Source organism: Carassius gibelio, chromosome A21 (genome assembly GCF_023724105.1).
Source record: "Carassius gibelio isolate Cgi1373 ecotype wild population from Czech Republic chromosome A21, carGib1.2-hapl.c, whole genome shotgun sequence".
NCBI classification, from domain to species: domain Eukaryota; kingdom Metazoa; phylum Chordata; class Actinopteri; order Cypriniformes; family Cyprinidae; genus Carassius; species Carassius gibelio.
In genome coordinates, this window is record NC_068391.1 from 20,141,965 (window position 1) to 20,168,601 (window position 26,637).

A 26,637-nucleotide genomic window follows, 5' to 3' on the forward strand; every position below is an offset into this window, starting at 1 on the left:
AGCGCAGCGGATACTAGACCAATCAGAGAGCAGTGGCGTTGCCAAGCAGCTCGTGTGACTAACTGCAGTCATATGACTGACACACAAATGGAGTCCGTCTGCGGGAGTCGAGTGTGCCTCAAGAATTAAGCACAAAAAAGGATTTTTTCCTTCAAAATTGTGGGTCCATTATGCCTCCCACGTTATTTCACAAACTCTTCAACAAAAGAAACGCGTTCTCACCGCCTGCGAAATGCAACAAAGACGACGTGGTTTTCAGGTAAGTTACGAGTCTAGCGTTCATCTCCAGCTTCCGGAGAGCAATAACGTAAACAGAGTCACCTAAATTAATATAAAAAAGTTTGGTGACGTTCAGTGGATGTATGTGGCTTGTAGACGTGTGTTTATGGTTACGTAAGGTTATCTTCATCTGTAGTCTGAATGTTTAGCTTCATGCTAACGTTAGTTGGCTTCAGTCGACACTGTCTGGCGACCCTTTGTTGGTTTATGTCACCGGATCTGACGAGCCTACAGTCCCCTGCTCCGTTTGGGAGTTTGTTCTATCTTTCTCTAAATGTAGTCATCATTTTATGTTGGCGATGATAAAAAACGTTGATATGCCGCGTGCGTGCGTGCGCGTAACCGCGTGCTGTCAGTGGGTTCACGCGTCGAGACGTGCAGCAGCTCACACACGGACGCAAATCTGTGCAGATGCACATTATATATTCATCCTGCTATCAGATGTTTGCTGCTCCTTGTGCACGAATCAGACTAAAGAACCCAGATCTGCCTTTGGAGAGGGATTCATTTCTGTTGCACAGTGACATTATCTTATTCTAAATCTTTAAATTATCCTTAAGTGATTGAGGAAAGACTCCAAGGCTGCTGGTTATTGCTGATGCTTCTATTTATAATGACAAAGGTCCTTATTTTCAGACTGTTTATTCTTTGAAACTTGTAGTGGCAATATGAAATCAATCAGATAAATAATTAGATTTCATAATAACAATAACTCCGTGTTCTGCATGCTTTAGAGTTTAATGACTAATGAATATACATGACTTTTGTAGTTTGTATTTATTATTTTACTCATAAGAAAAAATTTCTACATGAAAAAATATAGAATATAATATTCATTTATTTATTTTTTAAAATGCAGTGTTTTAATCAAGATAAAAATATAAAATATTATAGAATATTATATTTATTGTTAAAAAATTTATGATTTTTTTTGTTTTAATTTCCATTACTCTCTCATCTAGAATTTACACTTTTACAATTCCCACATACATTGTCAAGGTTGTCCAAGATAAAAAATGAATTAAATAGATATTATTTCAGTTAATTGAATACAAATGATAGTTGTTAAGGGATCAAATTAAAATAAGAAATATTATTTCAGCATGCTTCTTGATTTCTTGCTTCTTTTGCTTATTTTAAACCTTGTTTTGTCATCTTTTATGTAATTTAAAGTCATCTTGTGGCCCCTAGTGGGTCATGGATCCCAGTTTGAGAACCACAGTGGTATTTTTTTCATATTACGAGACCGGGAACATCTCAACATCATAAGACTAGCTCACTAACGTGGAAATAAGAGTACAATGTAAAATGGAAGAACTGATGAACACAATTGTAAATCAGGACAGCATTAAACGGTATCTACTTTGACAAAGAGGAGCACAAGTTTTCCATCTTTCTACCTTAAATACAAAATCACGAAGAAACAAGGTAAAGGAGTGTATGATAGACATTGTTATTGGCAGAACCGTGCCCCCATAGGTTCCTCTCCAATACAAATAACATTGTGATACAACATTTAGCAGAATTTTAAAGTTTTAAATATGGATATTATTACAAAAATGCAGTGATTCGCTTCAGGAAGCTTTTATTAACCCCTGGAGTTGTGGAGTTGTGGATCAGGGCAGTTTATTGGACTTCTATTGGACTATTGAATATTATCACCCATTCACTGCCATTATAAAGCTTGGAAGAGCCAGGACATTTTTAAATATAACTCTGATTGTATTTATCTGAATTTTCATGTTTGGGTGAACTGTCCCTTTAAAGTTATGTTAGGACAAGTGACCGTTCACACAGCAGTGTAGTTGTTTAGTGCTGTAAGATCAGGACAGTGTGTGTGCAGTGACCTTCTGACCTCTCATCCTGGATTATATCTGTATAGCTTAGCTACATGGGTGAAGAACCAAAGAGCAGCTCACATTTCTGGTGCTTTGGCAGGACAGATCGTTGTTGATTGAGGCCAAAATTTTGCCAGTGTTTACCTTCAGCCTGACCCGGAGACTTCATGCATCTCTACACACATCAGACACGCTTTTGAAGCAAATATAGTGTTTCCCATGCAACTGCAGCAATAAGCCAGCATAAACCGTAATATTTATTTATTTAAATCGGTTGATTAGTTGAGTACGGTTGATCTAGTGTCCTATGAATTTGTCCTAAATCTGTAAAAAAAAAAAAAATCAAATTTCAGTGGTTTAATTACATTATTATGATAAAAAATGAAGTGTAATTGGTTGGATTCTTTAAAATGTTAACAGTTCAAATATTCATCAGTATTATTGCCCTGTGGAATGTTAGATTTTTTTTTTTTAATTCTGAAATTTTAAATGAAAACAAATGTATTATTTAAATAATATTCTAGAAAAATATTGATGATAATGTATTATAGATATTCCTTTTTGGCAAACAAAGTGCTGCACAGCAGAGGTTTAATGTTAAGATTAAAATGTGCAAAATGTATACTATTAAAAAACAACTCAAATAATTTGTATTATAAAAGTACATTCTACTATATAATTGCAATGCCTTTTGAGGACCATATGAAATATATTTTATTTTTCTGAAACTCTATTATTTATTTTATAAAAAAAAAAAAAAATATGGATTCCATTTGAATGGTTTAATTAAATTGTAATATTTTTTTATTTTAATGTATTTTTTATTTGTTAGGTGTTTTTGTTTCTGTGCAATGTAATTTTTTTTTCTGGTAATCAAAAAATGGCATAAAAGTTAGTTTATCTTAAATTTTAATAAAGTTTAATAAAGTTTACTATTACAATTAGAACATGGAAGAAAAGTTGTGTGATTATTCCTTAAATAAACTTTTAATAATTTTATAAGTAGTAGTAGTAGTGTCCTGTCACAGTTTCTTTAAGTTAAACCAGACTTTTATTTTGGCGAGTTGATTTGTAGAGTTTTACTTCTGTGTGTTTATCTCAAATGAAACCGTCAAATGGTAATGATGTCACTCTCAGAGCAATTCTGGAGGTGTTGTTCATGTGTTTATATCTTCCTTTAGTTAGACTGCAGATGCTGAAAACATCACTTTTAATTTTAATCATTTTTATGACTGGATTCTGTGATTCCATCAGTGTTTTCCACACTGCAGAAATTATAGGGCCCTACTCTTATATTGAGACACATACAAGCTTCAGTATGTGTGTGTGTGTAGTACTAGAGAAAAAGTGAGACATGCACGACACACAGACTTCATTTACTACAGTCTTTCTGTGCTTCAGTATTCACAGACAATATTGTGAACAGACCTACTATTCATCCAAATGATGTGCTGTACAGTAAATTCCATTTTTGTGACTGAATTCCCTGATTCGGCCTGTTTTCTGCATCGCTGAAATCACAGGGCTCTGGGTTTATGTCTGTGCACTCTGTGACTGAAGTATTTCTGCTGTCATCAAGCGTCTGTTTCTGTGTGCTGGTGACAGGTAGAGAGAGTCTGAGATGAGACGATAACTGTGTGTGTGATTCATGATGATGTGCTTCAGTGATGTCTTGTTCTTGAACTGTACAGCATGTGAGTGTGGACTGTGGTGGTGCACTCATAGGACGTCAGAGTTCAGGACTGAAGCTGGTGTTCACACAGTCAGATTTAGTGGTCGTGTTGTAGATGGTCTGCACGAGAGGCTTTTCAAACAATGCACACGTCCGCTTGTCCTGTAATGTCATGCTGTGTTTGAATGATCGCGCTCCCAGTGAAATCCCACTGATCTCACTCCAAAAGATTTGGTCTTCCACATAGTCTTTTAGCTGTTGTTGTGCTGTCAGTGTGGACTGATGAACAGATGACTTCCTCTGCAAACTCCACTAGAGGTTATCCTGTCACTGAAAGTATTTATAAGTGAAAAATGATTGTTAGGTGCATCTTATGCAACAAATTTTATTTTTAAAGCTTTGTTTGGATAGTGAGTAAAATCCAGTGTTTGTCTTTTTTTTATGGAAAAGTGCACGGGTAAAGTTTTAATGTTGTAGATATTTGTATCATTTATTTGATTTGTGATTTTGTTCATCAATTTCAATTTAGTTTTGTTAATTGACATTTCAATTTCACAAAGAAATGTGCAGCATTTTGTCTGAGAAATAATAAAAGGAGATGTTTTCGATTATAAATGATCTTCAATCTCATTTTGTCAGAAACTGTATTGTGAAGTCAGTGTTGTGGATCGTGTCACCATACTTATGAGCTGAACATGCTGTCAGTCTTAATTTGACACTTGACTGATATTTCTGGCTTTGGATGGATTCGATCACTGCAGAAAGTGAAGTGTGTGTGTGTGTGTTGTTTAGTGACCGATGCTGTAAGTTGATGTGCACATTCACGGAGCTTGAGCTATTACTGTCCTCGCTGGAGCTTGAGCGAGCTGACAGGAATACGGCCTGGAAACATTCCCACTGCATGCATTCAAAAATGACCCCAGCTAGTGGACAGGAAGTGCATCGCGGTCTGGATGGCTTCTTTATGTAAGGGCCGCTCGCTCCCAACATGTTCAGACGCTGACCTCCGCTCGCAGGAGTCTGGAGGAGACGCGTCAGCCTCTCTATGCTCATATCACACTTTCTTCAGTTTCACCGCGTCCAGCGGCGCGTCTTCTTCTTGTCTTTGTCCGGGGTTGTCCAGCTCAGCATGGAGGTCACCTGACAGTCTCATGTTGTTTTGTGAATTTAGTTCATTGCTATTCTTAGCAGCGCTCTGTTCTGAGGACGAGCGAGCTTCGGGCTGGGAAGGATGGGAAAGCACAAGGGTGGAAACGCTCTGATGCCCAGGTACCTGACGACCGCTTGTATCTGCTTGTCATTAACAGTAACAGTGTAGTAGTGGTGTTTGAGTGAGGTTTAGCTGTCGTTGTGTTCGTCCTCCTCACTGTGAGCTGATGATCAGGACTTATGTAATGTCCAGCAGATTAAGGACTCGTTCTCATTTTGGAGCAGTGCACACAGGATCACCGTGAAGATAATAGTCTAGATCTTGTCACCTGTGTCCCCCTGAAACTAACCCTCATTACTATTTGGGAATTATATTTTTTTGCATTATTTATTACTAGTATAAAATGTAGTTGTTGTTGTTTGTTTTTTCTTTGATTGGCTGATGCTGATATATTAGACAGTAGGGTGACCAGTGGCTGATTTAAACAAACACGCTGTCATTTAAAAGTTTGGGGTTGAAAAATAGTGAGAAAAATTTTACACATTACAATTTGAAATAATGTTTTCTATTTAAAACTATTTTATAAATATAATTTATTTCTGTAATGCAACGCTGAGTGTTCATCCGTGCAGGATAGAATGATTTAGAAACAGGTTTCTGTGATGAATCATGATTGTCATCATCTTCATGAAGCAGTCCAAGCCCTTATGAGTTCATTTAGCCCAGGATTAATTCAGTCCCGCTGTCATCAGGAGTGTTTTAGGAAGTCTTTCTTCTATCAGCTTCTATTAGACTGTATAATCAGTGCTACAGAAGACCATAGATTGCACAAAAATGGTAAATATTGACTGTTAACCTGGTACTAATCAATCAGTGTTGGATGATGTTTTTTGTGTGCATGTATTATGTATAATTACTGAAAGCTAAGTAACCAGTCTTTGAGAAAATGTATTACTGGTAATATTTAAATTACTGGGAGTGTGTAGTACAGTTTTCACTGATTTTATTCATATGATTTTAATAATTTGTTTGAGGAAAAACATACGACTATAGGATTACAGAACAATCAAAGTCTCAAAACTGAGAGTTTAACAGATTTATCAATTTCAAATTGATCTTGCAAATCCAATTATGTTATTAATGTGAAATAAAAAGGTCTATTGCATTAATGCTGTGGATGTATTATTTAAATGTGTGATAGTGTATGTCTCCCTTGGCGTGTAAGATATTGGCATCGTTTTGGTGTTTTAAAGGGGGTGGTTGTGTGTCTTGTTTGTCTTGATTCCTGATAAAGCGGATGATGTGCTCCGTGTCTGGATGGCGAATGAGTCCAGTCATCAGGAATGTGAGGAGTAAACAGCCGCGCGCTCTGGGCTTTTCTTCACCTGCCTTGACGCAGAGCACCGAAATAACTCGTACCCATGCCATTCCTGCCCTCGCTGCCTTCATCCCGCTCAAAATCCCTCTCGATCCGCTCAAGGCTCCTGGTTAGATGAGTGGCAGCAGCAACCCTCTTAAGAGTTTACGGTGTATCAAATACAAATCCATTGAGATCATCCATTAAACAGCATCGAGAGAGAATATATCTGTGCTAAACTTCTAATTAGCCTTACATCATTTATTCCCCCAGAGTGAATGTTTAGTCACACAAATGAGTGATTGACTGGCGTTGTAGAGGGTTGAGCTGATGACTGAAGGAAGCTTGTTAGTTAAGAGTCAGAGTGTTTGTGGTGTTTGTGGTGCTCATGTTGGTGTCTGTGTCTGTCAGCTGGTCGTCGCCGGAGCTGGAGCCCAGCCAGATCCGTCTCATCGTCTACCAGGACTGTGAGCGGCGCGGCAGGAACGTCCTCTTCGACTCGGACACCAGAAAGAGAAGCTCAGAAGATGCCCCGGTCACGGTGAGTGCTGTGTGAACCCGAGGCCTTATCTCCAGTAATAAGAGCATCAGCTGACTCTGAGTGTGTACGCATTCTTTCACATTCACATGACTGAAGGTGTGTCCAGCTGTGTGTTACGTCTGCTAGCTGTGTGTCATCAGATGTCATGAGGCTGTGGTTTCTGTGCAAAAGCCGGTTCACCCAAAAAAACTACTTTTTCCACACCTGATGTTGTCATCTGAAATGTGAAGGGAATTCGTATCTGTGTTTCCTCTTGGCAGAACAAACTGTCTGGATTGAATGTGATAAAGATAAAAGAACATGTGACTCTGAGTAATTCAGTTCATCAAGAGTTGCAAAATTGATGGCCGTTTCGAAATGTTTCGTGTACTCAACCGGGTTTCTACACCTCTTAGTTTTAACTCCGTCTCCCACAAATTCAGGCCTTAAAATGTCTTAAATCAGAGCAGAAAGACTTAGTCAGCGCATTAAATATTGCATGCACTATAAACAATAATATATTTTTCAGCATATAAACAGCCTTAACTCAAGACATGTTTACTTGAGATGCAAGTCTTGTTTTCTGAGAAACTGAACAAAAATGGAGTTTATGCTTAAAGCAAGAACAAATATATCTGTCAGTTTGGAATGAAAACTTGCTAATAGTTATTGTTTTGATCTTAAACTTAATTCACTTTAACCAGTTTCTCAGAAAACAAGACTTCGTATAAATGTGTCTTGATTCAAGAACTTCTAGACATTTGCACTGAAAACAAGACACACATACAGAGGAAGAGCAGCTCTTGTTTTGCAGTGTGATCAGAAGGTTCAGTAAAAGTTATTGTCATAGTCTAGTGTTTGTGAGTGTAGCTTTTTAAACTCCGCTGCATGTTCACAGGAGTTTACTGCAGGTTCAAGCTGCTGTTGGTTTGTCGTCTGAATAATAAACAGCCTGTCTAATGTGTTCGGGTGAGGCTCTGCTGATCGCTGATATGGAGCCGAGCTGCGGCTGCAATCACATGACGCTTTTGGCAGAGGATATTGTTTCACAAGAGAGCGAGAGAGAGAGAGAGAGAGAGAGAGAGTCATTGATCGGGAGCAGAAGAGAGTGAGTAAGCAAACAGCCCTGCTCACGAGTTGTTAAGGAAGTCATATGACCGTCTCACATGCTTGAGTTCCTTTGTGCTCTTCACAGAGCAGGACGAGACTCGCCATGAGCCATTAGAGACACTGAGCCTGGCACGCACAGCCGAAACACTCATTAACTCCAGCCTTTTCCTCATCGCTCTTCAACTATACACTTGGCTGTTTAGAGATTCAAGTTCCTTCGTCAAGTCCATGCAAACAAAACTTTTAAAGCTTCAAAATGTTCATAAAGACTTTGTGAAAGCAATCCATATGAATCGAGCGGTTTAATCCAAGTCTGCTGTAGAGACACATGATGACCAGATTTCATTCGCCTAAACTTTGACACACATCAGATACGGTAAACAGAAGCTTGAATGTACTTTAGTGACGCTTGTGAGCAAACCGCTCTTGCGTTAATCAAGCACAGCTGAGTCCATCATATTTGACTATAGTTATAAGGCACGATCACTTTATATGATGAACAGATTCACAAGATTTGGACTAAAAGGCTCCATTCATGTGGATCACAAGTCATTATGAACTTATTAAAGCATCAGTTTTGGTTGCATGGACTTAAATCTCTGAACTGAAATAAAGGCCTGTTTTAATAATCGGACTGATTGAGATTCGTTTGAGAGTCATCTGGAATGATTCACTTAAAGAACCGACTCATACACAAGAGACATCTGATCACGATTCATATTAAACTGGTCTCGCTGTTTGTTTCTTCCATGTTTATTTGCTTTGCGATGGTTTCATCATTCAATTCAGACACTCCCCTCACTCCTTTAAAAACAATTATCAGCGGCAATTTATTCACTATTAACCGTTTAAGATTTCTTCTGCATCCAGGCTCCAGAGAAACATGCAGCTCAGATGTCTTTTGCAGAGCGCTGATGAACCGGTGTGTTCCTCTGGTTTAGTGACTGCACTCATGAGCTGGGTTCTTGAGTTTGTCTGTGTTTTATTTTGTTTGCAGAAGGTGTGTGGAGAGGCACAGGCGAAGATATTTGGGAAGTGTTGTCAGCTGAGGCCTACAGGTGGCAGCTCCAGTTCTCTGGACAGCAGCTCGTCCTGCGCCTCCGAGCCCAAGGAACAACACCGCTTCCAGGTGAGTCCCCCACAAGCCTTCGCTCTCTCTCTCTCTCTCTCGCTCTCGCTCTCTCTCTCTTGCTCTCTCTTGCTCTTGCACGCTCTCTCGCGCTCTCTGTCTGTCGCGCTCTCTGTCGCCCTCTCTGTCACGCTCTCTCTCGCGCTCTCTCGCCCTCTTGCTCTCTCTCGCTCCCTCTCGCTCTCTCTCGCCCTCTCTGTCGCGCTCTCTCTCTCGCCCTCTCGCTCTCTCTCTCGCCCTCTCTGTCGCGCTCTCTCTCGCTCTCTCTCGCCCTCTTGCTCCCTCTCGCTCCCTCTCGCCCTCTCTCTCGCCCTCTCTGTCGCGCTCTCTCTCGCCCTCTCTCGCCCTCTCGCTCTCTCTCGCTCCCTCTCGCTCTCTCTCGCTCTCTCTCGCCCTCTCTGTCGCGCTCTCTCTCTCGCCCTCTCGCTCTCTCTCTCGCTCTCTCTTGCCCTCTCGATCTCTCTTTCTCTCTCTCTCTCTCTCTCTGTTCTTTGCAGTGGTCAGTTCACAGAAATGAACCGTTTCATGAACGACTGACATTCGCCACCTTTGATTGAATGCATTTGTCCCCCCTAACGTCATTAGATGTATGCATCGTCTCGTATGCCAGATTCTTATATTTTGACCAATAAATTCAATTTGAATAATGAGAGACTGTAGATGGTTACCAATCGAATAAAATCAGTATCAACAAAATCCACTTTTGCTCTACAGAAGCATTCAGATGTAATTAAACACCAAATCACAAAAATGCTTTGAGATCAGAGTTTTTGAATATTAAACCCTATTAAATATGAAGCTAAAACCGTTAGTAGGTGGCGTTTTAAGGAGTGAGTGATTGAGTCATTTATTCGACCTAGGACTAAGAGAGATCTTTCTGATTTTATTGATTAATTTGAATTGAATGTTTTGCAATTATTTAGTTTTTTATAAATCGAGAAATCTCAATTTTGAATAGAAATGGTACCAAACGTTAGAATTAGATGCATTAACGACATGCTAATGATAACGGTTAAATAGCGGAGAAATAAACAAGCCAACTAATAAAAAATAAATAAAAAAAATCTAAATAATATATTTTTTTTTTTTTGCCATGTTTCCATTTAACCTATTCATCAAAATTGCTGTTTAATTTGTGGACGAAGCGAGTGACTGTTGTTGAATCACCTAATTAATTCAAAGTGTGGATACATTCAGAAACATATGGCTGTGTGGCTCAGAAACACTCAACAGGTATCCAGTGGCTTTATTAGTGAAATAGAGCAAAAACGTAAAATACACACCACTTAATATCAATGCTGCATGAAATCAATATCATTTGCGAAAAAACAACTCTGCTTGCATGATATTGCTAAACTATATTGTATAGATATAGTCCGAAAAATACGGTATAAGTCACACCTGAGTTTAAATCGCATCAGTCCAAAAATGTGTCATGATGAGGAAAAAAAAACATATAAGTCGCACTGGACTATAAGTCGCATTTATTTAGAACCAAGAACCGATAGATAACATTCTTTCCTGTGCTTGGCTTCTTCTGTCTCTGTGTCAGGGCTCCTCTCGGTGCTCATCAGACGCGAACATGCTCGGAGAAATGATGTTCGGCTCGGTGGCCATGAGCTACAAAGGCTCAACGCTGAAGATCCACCAGATAAGGTGAGAGCGTACAGATGTCAAGCAGATGTAGTGTGTGTGTGATGAGCAGCCTGTGCTGATCAGATGTGTGTGTGTGTTCCCAGATCTCCTCCGCAGCTGATGCTCAGTAAAGTGTTTACAGCGAGAACGGGCGGCAGCGTCTACGGCAGCCTGAACACGTAAGACACACACACACACACACACACACACACACACACGTGTTCAGCAGTACACTGGCTGTGCTCCATTGCCTCACTGCTCCTCTTGATTACTCAACAGACTGCAGGACAGTTTAGAGTTCATCAGTCAGGACTCCGGCGCGCTGCGGCCCGAGCAGAACACCGCCGCCAGCGGCTTCCTGGGCAGCATAGGTACCACAAGAACTTACTGCATACACTTTCAATACTGTTTCTGTTACCAAATCTGCTTCAGCTGCCAGAACCATTTGTAGCACTGTTTTAGGTTTATGATCCCAAGTTTTCTTCCATGTCTGTGCTCTTCCATTGTGCCCAAGTCTTCGATGAAATCACTCTGCTGTTTTAAACATTATGATTCTGTGTTTGTTTATGACCTTATGTCCATGTCATAGCTCTTCCTTTAGATTTTGGTAGTTTACGAGGTATAAAGAAACATATACAGAAATAAAGAATGACCGTATAATTGTCACATCCTCTAGGGATGAATTGAGACATTGCGAAGCATTTTTATCTTCGTAAAGGAAAGGAAAAATGTGCTTAATGTTTTAAATAAAAAAAAGGTAAATTTTAATAAATAAGTTGTATTATAAAATGCTTTAATTTTAAGTATTTACATAAAATATAAAAGTAAAGTTTTCTCTCCCTAAAATCATAATTTTGATGTTAAAGAAAAAAATAGCTTATTGTTTATGAATATATACATGGAATATATATATATATATTTTTTAAATGAAATTAAGCAGTTTTTTTTCCTATATTACACCAAAATTATGTCGATTTAGAAAGTAAATGCAAAAGCAGATTGTGGTAAATATTTCACTGCTACTTGATGCCACTTCTATCATTCATTTAGATTTTATGCTGTCATAAATACAGCAAAAGAGGACACTGGTATAGAATTATGGGTAAGGATGTAATATCTCAGACTTTTAAAGACCTGCCTATTGCAGTGGACATCATGCACCAAAGGGTTAAAGGAAAAAGACAAAATATAGCACTTGTATCCTCTGTTAGCTTCAGACGTCCTGTAACATTACAGTAATGAGAGAGAAAGTGTGATTAATTGTAATAGTTCAATACAAGAAATCCTCATGTTCTTAAATATAGGCTTGATTTCTTTTCGTGCAAAATGTCATTTTTGGTTTTAGGCTGAACTATGACCCGCACATGTTTTTGTGTTGCCAAACTATCATGTATATCTGAATTTGTGTGCAGAACCCACAAAACTGACTGCACAGATTACAGATTATAAAATGTTCATAGATTTGGTCTCTGTGTTTGTTCTGTGTGGTGTTGCCATACATCTGTCTGTCTGTGTCATCCTGACAGCTTCAGATACACTACTGCTCAAAAGTGTGGAGTTATCACCATCTATAAAATGCTTTTGAAAGAACTCTCTTCTGCTCACCAAGGCTGTGTTCATTTGATCAATTCAAATGCTGTTTATTTCTGTGATGCACAGCTGTATTTTCAGCATCATTACTCCAGTCTTCAGTGTCACATGATCTTCAGAAATCAGAATAACATCTAACATTTCTGATTATTATCAATGTTGAAAACAGTTGTGCTGCTTTATATTCCGGTAGAAACTGTGATGCATTTTATTTTTCAGAATTCTCTGATGAATAGAAAGTTATAGAATAGCATTTTAAAAAAATAGAAATCTTGTCAAATTATAAATGGCTTTACAGTCACTTTTGATCAATTTAATGCGTCCTTGATAAAAAATTTTAATCATTCTTGGCCTAGACTTTTGATATTTGTAGCTGCACAACTGTTTTCAACTGAAAATAATCAGAAATGTTAGATATTAGACTGATTTCTGAAGGATGATGTGACACTGAAGACTGGACTATGAAGATATATGTGCATTAATGTTGTACTGTTGCAGGCTTGGTGAACACAAGACTTTTTTCCGAAAACATTAAAACATGAATGATTCCAGACGTTTGAGCATCTGTGTGTCTCTTCCTGTACTTAACTAACAGTTGGATGTGTGTCTTTCTCTTCATTTGTCGTCCTGCGCTCCTGATCGCGGTATCGTACAGGTTTCTCTCAGCTCTGCGGCCCGCGCCGGGCGCTCTCAGAGCAAGGCCCTCTCCGTCTCATCAAGAGCGCCTCTTTCTTTTCAGGTTGGCGCGTGTGTGTGCGTGTGTGTGTGTGTGCATGTGGCACTAGTGTTTTATGCATGTGCATCTAAGGAGTTTGCTTGTGCTTTGTGACAGCATTTAGGACGTGTAACTGGTAGATCTCTTCTGGTGTGATCTCTCTAGCTTTGACAAGCCCAGGGTTTCTTTCTCCCCCGTCCCCCATAATGCACTGGTTTGCCCTCTCCTGCCTGCTGCGTGTGCATGTGTCTGTGCTGATGTGTAGGTAGATCACAGTGGTGATGAGATGGCTGGACTGGTGGTGGGAAGGGATAAGCAAACTCTTGTAAATCGTCCCTGTGTGACTGTCTCTGTTCCTCTCAGGACACAGTAACCCCATGGACATGCCGGGCCGAGGACTGCATGATGAGAGAGACAGCGGCATCGCTCGCTCCGGTGAGTCTGTGCACACATGCATGTGTCATTCGGGACACTTTGACATTCAGACACACAACTACTGCACGAGATGGGCTTATTCACAAATAAGACAATGTCATATTTAGGGCCCCCTTTTAAATGTGTGTGTTTTCTTTTGCATTTAATTTTAATAGTTGAGTAAAACTTGAATAATGATGTCTAATCATGGAGTTCGTAAAGCTTTAGCAATGCATTCAAATGGTAACAATAATGCTGCCCTATGAAATGTCTTATCTTTTCAGAAATTGTTTTAATGTAAAACATTGGTAATTGTATTCATGCAAACAGTTTTATTAATGTAATCAAATGTAAATTTAACAATTCATTTCTTTGGCAAACAAAGTGCTGCAAAACAGAGGTTTACTGTTTAAATTAAAACAGACAAAACGTGATATTACATAGTTTTAATGAAGTACATTCTATTGTAAAATATATAGTGTCATAATTAAGTTAAACAGAACCTTTATTTTGGCGTGTTTTAGTGAAGCTCTTGGTCGCACTTTACTTTAGGAAGCAATTCTCACTATTAACTAGTTTATTAGTATGCATATTACTAGCATATTGGCTGTTTATTAGTAACTACAAAGCACAAATTAATGTCTTATTCTTCAAGAGTATATTTTAGATCCCTTAATTACTTGACAACCACCTTAAAAGTCACCGTTAATAGCTAGTTGATGGAGAGAATTGGACCTTCACATAAGTGAGTAAGTGTGTTTGTGGTGAAATGCTGGTGAAGTGGCTCTCAGAGCTGCTCTAGAGAGGAAGTTCATATGTTCATGTCCTCATAGTGAGCCGCAGACGAGCGTCACGTGAGCTTCAGTATGTGTGTAGTAAAACAAACTGAGACACACACAACATGCAGACCACATTTACATAGCAGGCTTTCTGCGCTTCGGATAGGTCACCCAAAAATGAATTTACACACTCAAGTTATTCCAATTATTCAGTTATTTTTTCTTTTGTTGAATATGAAAGAGGATGTTTTGAAGGCTGTTGGTAACTAAACAGTTGCTGGTAGCCATTGACTTCCATAGTATGTAATAGTACCATGATTTGGAACAACATGAGGGTTTCATTTTTGGGTCAACTATTCCTTTCATATTCACAGCTTTCTGTAAATGCAGCAGAGCTGGAAAAGCTTGTGCAATGGAAAGTGCCTGATGGCCTGGGCAGCATAGCTGGGATCTCTCGCTCTGGCTAATGCAGCATCACATGCACAGACGTTTATATTTAGCAGTTCCCAAAGCTGCCCGCCTGCACTAGTAAATGAGGAGGCTAATTCAGGATCGACACACAAGTTTCATCTCTATTGAGCTCTATAAGCGCGTCACCTCGTTCTGAACATCCCTCTCTTACTGAAGTGATGCTATCAATGCTTCATCAGAGCTCGGTTCACAGGTGATGGGGTGTTTCTTAAAGCACAATTCACCCAAAAATGAAAAATGTCTGAAATGTTCTCACCCTCAGTTCATCCAAGATGTAGATGAGTTTGTTCTTCATCAGGTTTGGAGAAATGTAGCATTACATCAGTGTCTCACCAATGGATGCTCTGCAGTGAATGGGTGCCGTCAGAATGAGAGTCCAAACAGCTGATAAACACATCACAATAATCCACAGCACTCCAGTCCATCATCTAACATCTGGAGAAGACAAAAGCTGTGTGATTCTAAGAAACAAACCATTAAGACATTGACTTTAAACCATTGTTTTCCTGCTGAAATACATAATCCATAATCATGATTCCTCCAATGAAAAAGTTGTTTAGTCCGAATCAGAAAAAAAAATCTGCTCAAGATCAGACACAAGTCAAAATAGTCAAAATTCTATAGAAATATGTGGGTGGATTTTGATGTGAGAGGACCACGGCATGCACTTTTTCACTAGAAGAAGCATTGTGATTCTGACGGCACCCATTCACTTCATTGGTGAGCAAGTGATGCAATGCTACATTTCTCCAAATCTGATGAAGAAACAAATAGAAGCAAATTTCCTTTTTTGGGGTGTAAGCTGCATTAGCAAAATAAATAAGTAAACAGAGCATTTAAGTGTTCAGAGGCTCAGAAATCATGCACGGAGTAGTTCATCCTTCTGTTTGTCATGTGTGAGTGTTTTGCTCTTGCGTGATGGAGATGTGAACACACTGACTCACTGCTCCTCTCTTCTGTTGACAGCATCTTTAAGCAGCCTGTTGATCACCCCGTTTCCATCGCCGGGCTCGTCTCTCACCAGCAGCTGTGCGAGTAGCTACCAGCGGCGCTGGTTACGCAGCCAGACCACCAGCCTGGAGAACGGCGTCTTCCCTCGATGGTGCGATTACAACACACTGGTGCACACGCTGCATCTACAGTCAGAGGACCGAAAGTTAACAATGTCACAGCAGTTATATTTGCCTGAAATGAGATTGTTACCACTGCAAAATATTAAATGAGAAATATTAAATTAGTATGCATATAAACACAATAGGACAAAGATACGAATGCTTTAAGTTTTTCAGGTCCATCAGAAATAAGACATACTACAGAAATGGAAATAAATGTCAAAATAAAACTGCTAAACTAGTTCTCACTGTATAAATGAAATATGCAGTTTTACAAGAGATTCACTTAAGAGCAGTGAGTGCTTTTATTGTTTGATCGCCATTAATGACACAAACTGATGCACAAATCTAATATCCTGACATAAATCTGATTGTCTCTGACCTGTTTACATTCACTTAATACTAGGGGTGCTCCAATCACGATCGGCCGATCGTTATGCGCACCTCGTCAGTAAAGCCGGTTCTCTAATCAGCGGTTAATTCCATCAGGTGCGTGATTTCACATAGAGGAGCTGTTACTACACAGAGCCGTTGTTAATAGAGAAGATGCGCAAATCCACTTCATTTTAAGCGTTTATTGGCGCATCTTCTCAGTTAACAACGGCTCTGTGTAGTAACAGGCACCTGACGGAATTAACCGCTGATTAGAGAACCGGCTTTACTGACGAGATGCGCATTAACGATCGGCCGATCATGATTGGAGCACCCCTACTTAATACCCATAACTGACTGAACAGCATTGTCATTTTTGTGTTTTTCACCATTTATGTGTGATCACCAGGAAAAAAAAAAGTTTAGATTTCAAAAAGATTTCAGTACCTGGAGGTTGTGTTCGCGTGTGCTTTCTGTGCGCTCTCAGTCTGAGAGTTTAAACATTCAAGCGATTTCAGACTATATATATATGACTATAGTATGTGACCCACTTCTAATTACTGCAGATTTAACCTTCATCATAACGCATGCAAGCATTCAGAAATGACAAGCAGTAGTGAGGACTCATTAGTGCGGTTAACTTCAGTGTGGGACTCTTCAGTTGAAATAGGCATTGGGCTGTGTTTAGATTTGTGATGTGTTTGTGTGCCAGGTCTGTGGAGGAGAGCTTCAACATGTCTGATGAGAACAGCGGGCCGAGTCTGGGTGTCACCAGGAAGAAGAAGATCGCTATCGGTGTCATCTTCCTGCTCTCGCCCAACGAGGAAGAAAACGCCAAGTTCCAGGACTTCTTCTTCTCTCACTTTCCGCTCTTTGAGAGTCACATGAACAAACTCAAAAGTGCCATTGAGCAGGTTAGACAGAATTTGCGTATTTGTGGTTTGCCGTCGTCTTGCGCCATCTGTTGCGTCTCTCTTACAGTGTGTGTTTGTGGCTCTCTGTTTGTTTGAAGGCTATGATACTGAGCCGCAAGTCAGCTGATGCCAGCCAGAGAGCTTTGGCTTACAGTCGCATGGTGGACGGCCTCAATGAGTTTAGGTGAGTTTGTGGTGACATGTCTGGACGCTGCTCGCCAGGTGTTTTGTTATTGCTATCCACCAAAAGACCTGCCAAGGTTTACTGGACACTTAATCCACTAATCCACTCATGTGATATGAGACACAACAACACTGATCTGAGAGCAGTTTCACATGCGATAACTTTGCGTTCGAGCAGTTTATAATAGTCTATAATCTTCATGCTGGAGTTGCTACACTGAGCACGATGACCTTTGACACGATTCACACGATAACTCGTGTATCATGTTCAGGGTAACGAGAAGCGTAATGCCTTCAAAGAAATAAAAACAAAAATGTGACCCTGGAGCACAAAAGAGTCTTAAGTCTCGGGTTTATTTGTAGTAATAGCCAAAAATACATTGTATGGGTCAAAATTATTGATTTTCTTTTATGCCAAAAATCATTAGGATATTAAGTAAAGATATAATTTGAAAATTTTCTACTTTAAATATAACAAAACATATTTTTTTATTAGTAATATGCATTGCTAATAACTTCATTTGGACAACTTTAAAGGCAATTTTCTCAATATTTTGATTATTATTTTTTTTGCTCCATCAGGTTCCAGTTTTTTAAATAGTTGTATCTCTGCCAAATCTAATTTATTATCTGTCAATGTCAAAATATGTGGGAGTTTCTAATTTGTAGGTTGCTTCGGATAAAAGCATCAACTAAATAAATGGAAATGGATGTACCATGTGCACATCTAGTTGTTTTATCTACATTTTAAATGAATTATTTTTAGTATACGTTTTGAACTGATCGTTAATGTGTTAGTGTTAAATAATAATGCTTCTAAATAGGAGCAGACCGAGCAGAAGGCTGTGTGAGCTTGTGCTTCAGTCTTGGTCCGTCTAAAATAAGCTCTGTTCGTGTCAGAGGCGGTCAATTATACACCCTCTCATACTTCCAAGTCATATGCTTGTTGGTCCACGGCCAGAGCAACCTGACCCCAGTGCCACAGAAACCGTATCTCCCTCACACACTGACAGGACAGACCAGAATAGTCAATAATGTGCAAGTGAACAGACAAACAAATATTTCAGATTTCCCTCCTCCTGTGGCATTCATCCTCGGGGTTGTGAAGCAGTGGTGGAGGACACCCCTGACATCTGATTGGCCACCCCAGGTGCCACCCCAAAACTGAATGTGCTACTATTTCATTTTCATTGTATAATCGTACTGAAAGTAGAATCTATTTTAGACTCGAACTCAATGTTTTCATGCATCAGACAAACCCGCTGACAGACAATACAGAGCAGGTTACTTTTGATAAAAGGAAGCAAACTCTTTTTATTTCAAATGATAAATAGTGTTTTGGAGCTCTTTAGTGGCGTGACCGTTCACACGCGCTCCCGCTTTGCCTCAATTCTAATGCACTCCTGCTTCGTTTGAACTAACACGAAATAATCATGAAAGAACATCTGAGGGCGTGTTGAAAGATAAACTACAACTTTCTGAATGTACAGTGTCTCGTGATCACTCAATGAATCAGAAATTCAGTGTCCAGAAACTTGCGAGAAAAATGAAAAAGAGGAAACACTTAAAACTTAAACTTACACTTAAAGAGGAAAATTTTGCAAAAATTAACATTTATTGTATTTTGTTTTTCATTATAATTAATAAAAATGTGTAGATATAATGCTGTTATAAAGATGGTCTAATATTAACTTGATTGATAATCACATTTAGCGTGTCATGCCCAGTCAGTCTTCAGGTTTAGGTTCATGAAAGAAGACCTCAGATCTTCATAACTCTTATCTAATCCAGTGCTAAAACAGTTCTGCCTTTCTGTTAGCTGCTGTTGCATGAGGCTTTTTATAGGTCACTACGCACTAACTTCATTACTGGGAAGTGTAGTACGGCTTGGGAAGGGAGTACATTGTCGTCTTCTTCCAAGTGTCTGGTTGTTTGCAACACTTGGGAGTTTGTGCAAACATCTGCATCTTTCCCAGTGCCTTATCAGCAAGTGTATTGCTTGTAACGGTAAACAACATGTGGGAGATCTCCGTTAGTGTTAAAGCTGCTCCTCCATTGACTTCCTGAGCATCCGGAGATTCGCTTTGTGTGTAATAAAGTGGAGAAATGCACTTGTTTTGCAGGAGCTGTCCTACTCGTGACTTTGCAGTTTTTCCTGATCATTTCAAGTGCCATCTGGGTGTTAAGCTCTGGACCGTGGCCCGTTCTCCCAGGCTGCGTGACATTTGCAGAAGTTAAATATGCTGCAAAGGTCTTTCCCAGCTGGGGCAGCCCTGTGCAACTGAAGCGCTCTTTGTTTCAGCAGTTGACAAAAGCTCTTTTGTCTTTGTGTGTGGATGCCATATAGGACGACCATCTGCAACTTGTACACAATGCCACGTGTGTCTGAGCCCGTCTGGCTCACCATGATGTCCGGTCCACCTGAAAAGAACCAGCTTTGCGGCCAGTTCATGAGGGAGCTGGCCCTGCTCATGGAGCAAGCCTCCAAGAACCAGTTGAGTAACGTCACACATACTCCTCAAGTCTTTGAGCGCACTTGATATGTGTAAAAGTAACCATGCTTTATCTCTTGCCTTTAGATTCCTCCCTGCACTTCTCACTGCGGTTCTCACAAACCATCTCGCCTGGGTTCCCACGGTCATGCCCAACGGTCAACCACCCTTAAAGATCTTCCTGGAGAAGCACTCCTCACCAAGTTTGGACATGCTGGCTAAAACACATCCCTACAACCCACTCTGGGCACAGCTTGGTAAATGAAGCATGCAAATATGTGTGCATGTCACCACCTAGTGGAGTGTTGATGGAAATGTCTTAGCACAGTGAGCTTTAGAGCAATGTTTCCCAACGCTGTTTCTGGAGGCAACCCAACACTACACATTTTGGATATTTCTCTTATCTGACCCATCCATTTCAGGATTTGGAGTCTCCACTAATGAGTGTTTGATTAAGAAGTGTGTAGTGTTGGAGTGCCTCACGGAACAGGGTTGGGAAACATTGCATTCAAACAGAAGCTTCTGTCCTGAAGAGTTTAGCTGTAACCTGAACCAAACACACTCGAACCTGCCAATATCTATTCTCAATTCTGAATATTTACTGCCATTTTATGAGTTGCATGTAATCCATAAAAACAGCAACTGTAATATGATTATAAGCATTTTAAAATGCAATGTAATCCACTTACAAATAGTTTTTTTAATCTGGTTACAAGATCCAGATTACATGTGATTAGGGGCGTGTATTATTTAACTGCTTTATTTTTTTCCACTTGCTCTGCTTGAGCTTGAATGTTTTTGTTCTTTATAAATAAATATTTTTTTTGTTTACACACCTTGAAATATTACAACTCATTGTTGTAGAGCATTGTGGTGTATAATGCCTAATCATAAGCTTGTTCAGAAAAAATAACATATTTCTCGTTAAACGTCATTTAACAAAGAAGATTTGAATACATGCAATCGATTACTATTTGTTTCCTGGCAAGTATGCATGAATAGTTTTGTTTGATAATGTTGTGATTGCTGCAGGTGACCTGTACGGGGCGATCGGCTCACCTGTGCGTCTGTCCCGTACGGTGGTGGTCGGCCGAAGACAGGAGCTGGTGCAGCGTCTTCTGTATGTGCTGACCTACTTCATCCGCTGCTCAGAGCTACTGGAAATGCACCTGCTGGAGAGCGCCGTGGACGAGGCCATCGTGATGCCCAACTCGCTCATCACCACGTCACTGCGCCCCGGAGAGGTGGAGGAGTCCGACTACGTGCTGGTCACCGTGCACAAGCCGAGCCAAGACTACCTGTCTCCGGGAGCCGAGGGAGAGGACGGCTACCCGTCTGATGACAACAGCTTACAGAGCAGCACCTACATGAACACAGAGGCCCAGGACGAGCGCCCGCATCCTGCCAAACCAGAGGCAGACCTCGTGAGAGATGCACACGTTTGCAGAGAAGCGGGGAGTCCCCGACTCGAGACTCGACTGGAAACCGTGGTCAAAGTCGGCTCCAACTCGCCGTGTGAGGGAAGAGCCTCGCTTGAGGTTCAAGGAGACGTGCGGCCCGAGCTGGAATCAGGTGGCGTGCCCATCAGGATCTTCCATCCATCAGATATCCTGCTAGAGAAGAAGCCCCCTGACAAGAGCTTTGATAACGCCGGGAACGAACCCTCCGCTAAAGTCACATTCCTCATCGGAGACTCGATGTCTCCTGAATCTGACATGGAGAGTCGCCAGCAGAAGCTGGAGGAGGAGATCAAGAAACACAAGAAGCTTCTCAAAGAAAACCAGCAGAAGCAGTGTAACGTTGAGGCTAAACTCCAAGTGGACCAAATCAAGACCAACGACAGCAAAACGGGCTCATCTGTATCGTCCTTCACTAGAAAGACGTCTCAGTGGTGTCCAAGAGCGCAAGGAGACTGCGTGGACATGTTTGACGAGTATTTCAATGAAGACAATCCCGTGGAGACGAGGACTATTGATGATGTCAACCAAACAAATGCTCAAACGGGGATGAAAGGCATAGGAAAAGATGCGCTGCGCTGTCAGGTTAGGGTGCACAGACAGACCTGCGAGCGGCTGGATGAAGACGGCTCTAAGTGCGACGCAGGAGACGGTTCTGCCGAGCAGGACAAGGGGATCGAGATGTCGCTGAGTGTCCCTTCACAAGGCATCGTTGGGGAGAAAAAGAAAGCAGTCCCGCTGAACGACTGGGAGATCCCACGCAACGAGAGCTCGGACAGCGCTCTGGGGGACAGCGAGAGCGAGGACGCCGGACACGAGCTGCCCAGGCAAGAGCCAGATGGACCGTTTTACGCTGATGATCAGGCCGACTGGCAGGATGAGCTGGAGGTGCCTTTACCTGGGTAAGAGCCGAGAGGATCCTCAGAACCACTGCTTTAGTTTGGCCTGTGTCTGTACTAGGGCTGGGCGGGATATCAAGTTTGTAGCGATTTAGTTTTTTGTACCGATATCGGAATACCAATTATATCGATTTACAGTAGTTTGATACGAGCGTATCTGACAAATAGCCAAGGACACAGAGTGAGCTGCTGTGTGGAAAGTGCATAATCCAGTGTGCCCTAGTCATGCTTTATATTAAGAGCTGAAGAGAAGATACATATAGTTATAACACTGGCTCTGACTGACTCGTGTGCTGCTGCTGACTTCTGCTTTACAAATAATGATTTTTTGTTTTTACGTTCTAATTTTTGTATGTTTGTTTTCATAGCCTTTATTATAAACATTGTTTCATTTGACAACATTGGGCAGGACGTAATAAAAATGTAAAGGTCATCTATTTGCTAGGGAGAAGCTGGTGGAGAACTACTCTAAACCGAGCATTGCCAACTTTGGGCGATCACTGTTCGGAGGATACTGTCCTACGTACGTCCCAGACTTTGTTCTGCACGGAGCCCCCAATGATGAGAAGCTGAGGCAGAACCTGGTGTCGGATCTGGCCCATGCTGTGCAGGTAAACACCCAACTAATCCATTATCATCTATAAAGAGAGTTAGTGACTAATCACATCTGTGCCAGGGTTATTTTTAGTTTACAAAAACTCAAACTAGAAGTAAAACCATTTAAAGAAAAATGATTGAAATTAAAATGTATTATTTCAGCTAGTTGCCAAGACATAATTTATTTTTTTATATTGTTGTACTAATGAACTAAAACTTAAAATTAAATAAAATAGAATAAAATTACTTAAACTTTAATTACAATTACAAAAAAAACAAATAAAAACATTAATAAAAACTAAGTCTGTACTTGTTTTTTCTTTTGTTATAATTTTCTATTTTGTTTTAATTTAACTTGCACTTTATGTATGGTATGCAATCAGTTGGTTTGGGGTTTGCAATGTAATGTTTATATTTTAAACCTATTTTTGCAACATGCACTTCATATCCTACATAGATCAGTTTACTGTGTTTGTTTTCACAATTGCAAATTATTTGGGGGACAGCATTGTGCAGGATGGGGAACGACAATTTGTAAATGATAAATTAACATTCATTAGTTTTTTGTATATCCTTTTCCATTCAAATAAATTGGTCAATGAATAAATAATCAATAGATTTATCAGCTATCAATATAATTGTTAGTTACAGCCTTGCTTACGATCTCCAAACACTACTGTTAAGGGAGCCGAGCCATATTTAGAGACTAGAATGTCATCAGACTCTCTCATGTGAAAAGAGTCGAATACATCCCCTCCACGGCACCTGAGCATCACCGAGAGTCCTGCATGAACAAACCTGTGAAAGCTTCATTGAAACTTGCTGTATTGTTGTTATGCAGCATCCTGTGCTGGATGAACCCATCGCGGAGGCTGTCTGCATTATCGCAGACACAGATAGGTGGAGCGTGCAGGTGGCCAGCAGCCAGAGGCGACCCTCAGAGAAGCTGGGCAAAGAGGTGCTCGTGTCCAACCTCGTGTCCAACCTGCTCCAGTCCACCTACCAGCTCTACCGACTCAACCTGTCGCCAAACTTCGTGAGTGCACCTTTCTCACGCTGCTTCTGCTTTATTTGATTACTCATCAGCACTTATGTACGGAAACATTTTCACATTTTAAAAGGACAGTGAAACTGACAATTATTAATAGTGGTCAACCGATATATCGGCAAGGCTGATATATCGGCCGATATTTGTCATTTTTTTTAATATCGGCATGTGACCAGCATGATCATGTGTTCTCTTTGACAATAAATAAAGTAATTAGATTAGGGATGCACGATATTATCTACGGGTGCATGATAAATATCGGCCGATAATTAATGCGCATGTCAGTAAAGCCAGTTATCTATTCGGCTGTAATTTCCATCAGTTGCGTGATTTCACACAGAGCCATTGTTAAATTACAAGCTGCACAAATTCACTTTCATTATTAACTTATAAGATGCGCATTAATTATTGGCCGATATTTACTATTCACCCCTAATAGTATCGGAATGTTATCAGAATTGGATACGTAAGTATTATGATTATGATGTATTAAAATTGTTGTTATGATTATTCATGAGTTGATATAACATATTATAAGATTTTTTATAATGCATTATGCATTCATTATAATGCCTGAAGAATACCCTTATAATGTATTATAAATACGGGCTTCATAGAAAGTGTTACCGTTATTTAGTGGGCACTGTAGTCCTACATGTAATAAAATAAACAAATAACGTTAAGATTGCTGTGTTTCTGAATAAATTAAGCTATAACAAATGTCATAAAATCAAGTTGATGATGATTGTAATCATGGTAAAGATGATTACAGTGACATACAGGAGTCGTACATTAGCTGCTCATGTGGCTGATTTTAATGATGCGCAAACAGTTGTGTTTGTGTGCTCTCTTCACATCATATTTCTGCGTGAACACAGTTCTGTATATTCATGTAGTTGTTAATTAATGTACAACGAATGTTTTATAACAGGTGTTTGGGAGAAGTTTGTGATGATCAGTAGTGTTTATGAACAAATGGACCTAAAAACACACAGGGCTGTAGACTTTTATTTTGAACAGGCAGGTTGTAGTTCGATTGAAGACAGCGCTGTATGTTGGCATGAGGTGTGTAATGTGTGTGTGTTGTTTTCAGTGTATCATGCATCTGGAGGACCGACTGCAGGAACTCTACTTCAAGAGCAAAATGCTGGCCGAGTACTTGAAAGGACAGACCAGGGTGCACGTGAAGGAGCTGGGCATGGTGCTAGGGTAAGAGTTCAAGCGTATTGTAGTAGTTGTGATTTTCTATTTTGTATTTCCAGCAAATGCCAACAATCTGATGTCCTTTATCCCCACAGGATCGAGTCTAACGACCTGCCCCTGCTAGCAGCCATAGCGAGCACACACTCGCCGTACGTGGCCCAGATTCTCCTGTAGGCCACATGGAGAGCGAGAGAGACTCCATTCCCCCACCAGCAGATGGGTCGGGTCCTCCAGGTTCGGTACTCCTGGACAGGGCCCCTCGAAGCCCCCTGAGACTCCTGGAGCAGGGAGGCCCTTGAGTTAGTGTTCATTGGGAACAGTCTCAGGGTGAACGGACTGCAGGACAGACGCTGTGCTACTAGACGACAGCCGAGCTGCAGCGGTCGAAACCCAGAGGTTCCCGAGAAGTGACCTGGGAATATCACTTTTCGACAATGGACACAATGGAGTATATATCTTTTTTAATTCCATAAACCGCATTTTGTTTTATTTCTTCTTCCTTTACACAATGTAAGAATGTAGAAGCCAAAGAAGATATCAAAGCAGCCCTTGAATACATCAAGAACAAATACTGAAGCGGTTCGAGGCAACTTCTTCAAATCAATGTAGGAAGCAAAGACTTGGTTATAAAATCAGTTTTATGATTTTAAATGAATATATCATGGACTGTTCTTAATCGTTTGTGGCAGTAAGTGATCATGTACTATTCCTTTCTGTGTGTTTACAAGCAAACTTACCCTGTTGTGTCCAGTTGAAAATGAGCTCTACCTCAAACCTTCAGTATCTCTCTCACTCACACACACACACACACACACAGGCTAAATTAAACATTTGAAGTAAAATATTCACTTTTGGTTTTCAGGCACCCAATAAAGATGAAACCATTACACGATTTCCCAAGATTGAGCTCTGAGAATTACAATTTGTATTATTGTTTTGGGCACCGTAACAGAAGTGTTTACCTGTCCTGTGAAAATTATTGAGAGATGTATTTTAATTTGAATAGTCCTTTAGACACGACATGCTGTGTGATGCGGTTTTCTTTTTTAAGGAATAATTTGGTCAAGAGACATTGATGGTCACCAATCACTACGCTGGGATTTGTGCTGGACCCTTTTTTAAAACTGATCCAGGGACATTCAACAATCATCTTTTATTTTCAGGATTGAAATGCTGAAACTTTTTCATGTCTCTTCTTAGCTTGCAGACAGATTGTTTACCGATAGAATAACTGAGAGAAATGGATGAAAAATGAACTTGCAGTGATTTAATGCAAGCATTTGATCAGTTAATGACTTGCATAGATGTTTATGATTTTGGGTCAAACCATAAATCGAAGTCTTAATGAAAAAAAAAGAAAAAAAAAGAAACAAGCTTTGCAAGGTGTTACAGGTTATTTTAGCTGGTTAAAACTTTTATGAGTAGCTTCATTGGGAAACATTTTGTATTAAAAAATAATCTATATCCATTTGTCTTCTCCAGAATGTGTATTTATATCTAATTATTTCTTTATACAAAAAAAACATTTAATTTATTTACTTTGCATGCATTGTTAAATGTTAGCTGTATATACTGCATATAATTTCTTTATGTATTTGTACATAATGCCTCTCTTTTTGACCTTATCTTTGTTTCCCAGTTTTTATGGGAATATTGTGCAATAAATATGCCAGCATTACAATGAAATGTTGTTGGTTGTTA

At 40.0% G+C, this 26,637-nt stretch overlaps 1 protein-coding gene across 3 annotated transcripts; it reads left to right on the forward strand.

Moving 5' to 3' along the window:
- LOC127942170 (folliculin-interacting protein 1) lies at nt 1-26,637 on the forward strand. 3 transcript variants are annotated; one of them, XM_052537801.1, is made up of 18 exons: nt 1-259; nt 6,708-6,837; nt 8,924-9,055; nt 10,608-10,711; nt 10,795-10,869; nt 10,970-11,061; nt 12,936-13,019; nt 13,359-13,430; nt 15,626-15,761; nt 16,856-17,057; nt 17,156-17,241; nt 19,588-19,734; nt 19,820-19,989; nt 20,765-22,091; nt 22,534-22,699; nt 23,527-23,721; nt 24,827-24,942; nt 25,032-26,637. In XM_052537801.1, exons 1-18 carry the CDS (start codon nt 171-173, stop codon nt 25,108-25,110), a joined length of 3,402 nt encoding a protein of 1,133 aa, XP_052393761.1. In that variant the 5' UTR covers nt 1-170; the 3' UTR covers nt 25,111-26,637. The 3 variants fall into 3 exon arrangements, with proteins under 3 accessions (XP_052393761.1, XP_052393764.1, XP_052393762.1); XM_052537802.1 differs by lacking the exon at nt 1-259 and adding an exon at nt 4,606-5,058; XM_052537804.1 differs by lacking the exon at nt 12,936-13,019 and having other exon boundaries at nt 65-259.

Excerpts from the sequence above, each read along its gene's own strand:
- LOC127942170 (XM_052537801.1), top strand. The coding sequence starts at position 171 with ATGCCTCCCACGTTATTTCACAAACTCTTCAACAAAAGAAACGCGTTC. Across the intron at positions 19,990-20,764 it reads CCCACTCTGGGCACAGCTTG|GTGACCTGTACGGGGCGATC; the intron begins GTAAATGAAGCA and ends TGATTGCTGCAG. Across the intron at positions 22,092-22,533 it reads CTGGAGGTGCCTTTACCTGG|GGAGAAGCTGGTGGAGAACT; the intron begins GTAAGAGCCGAG and ends TCTATTTGCTAG.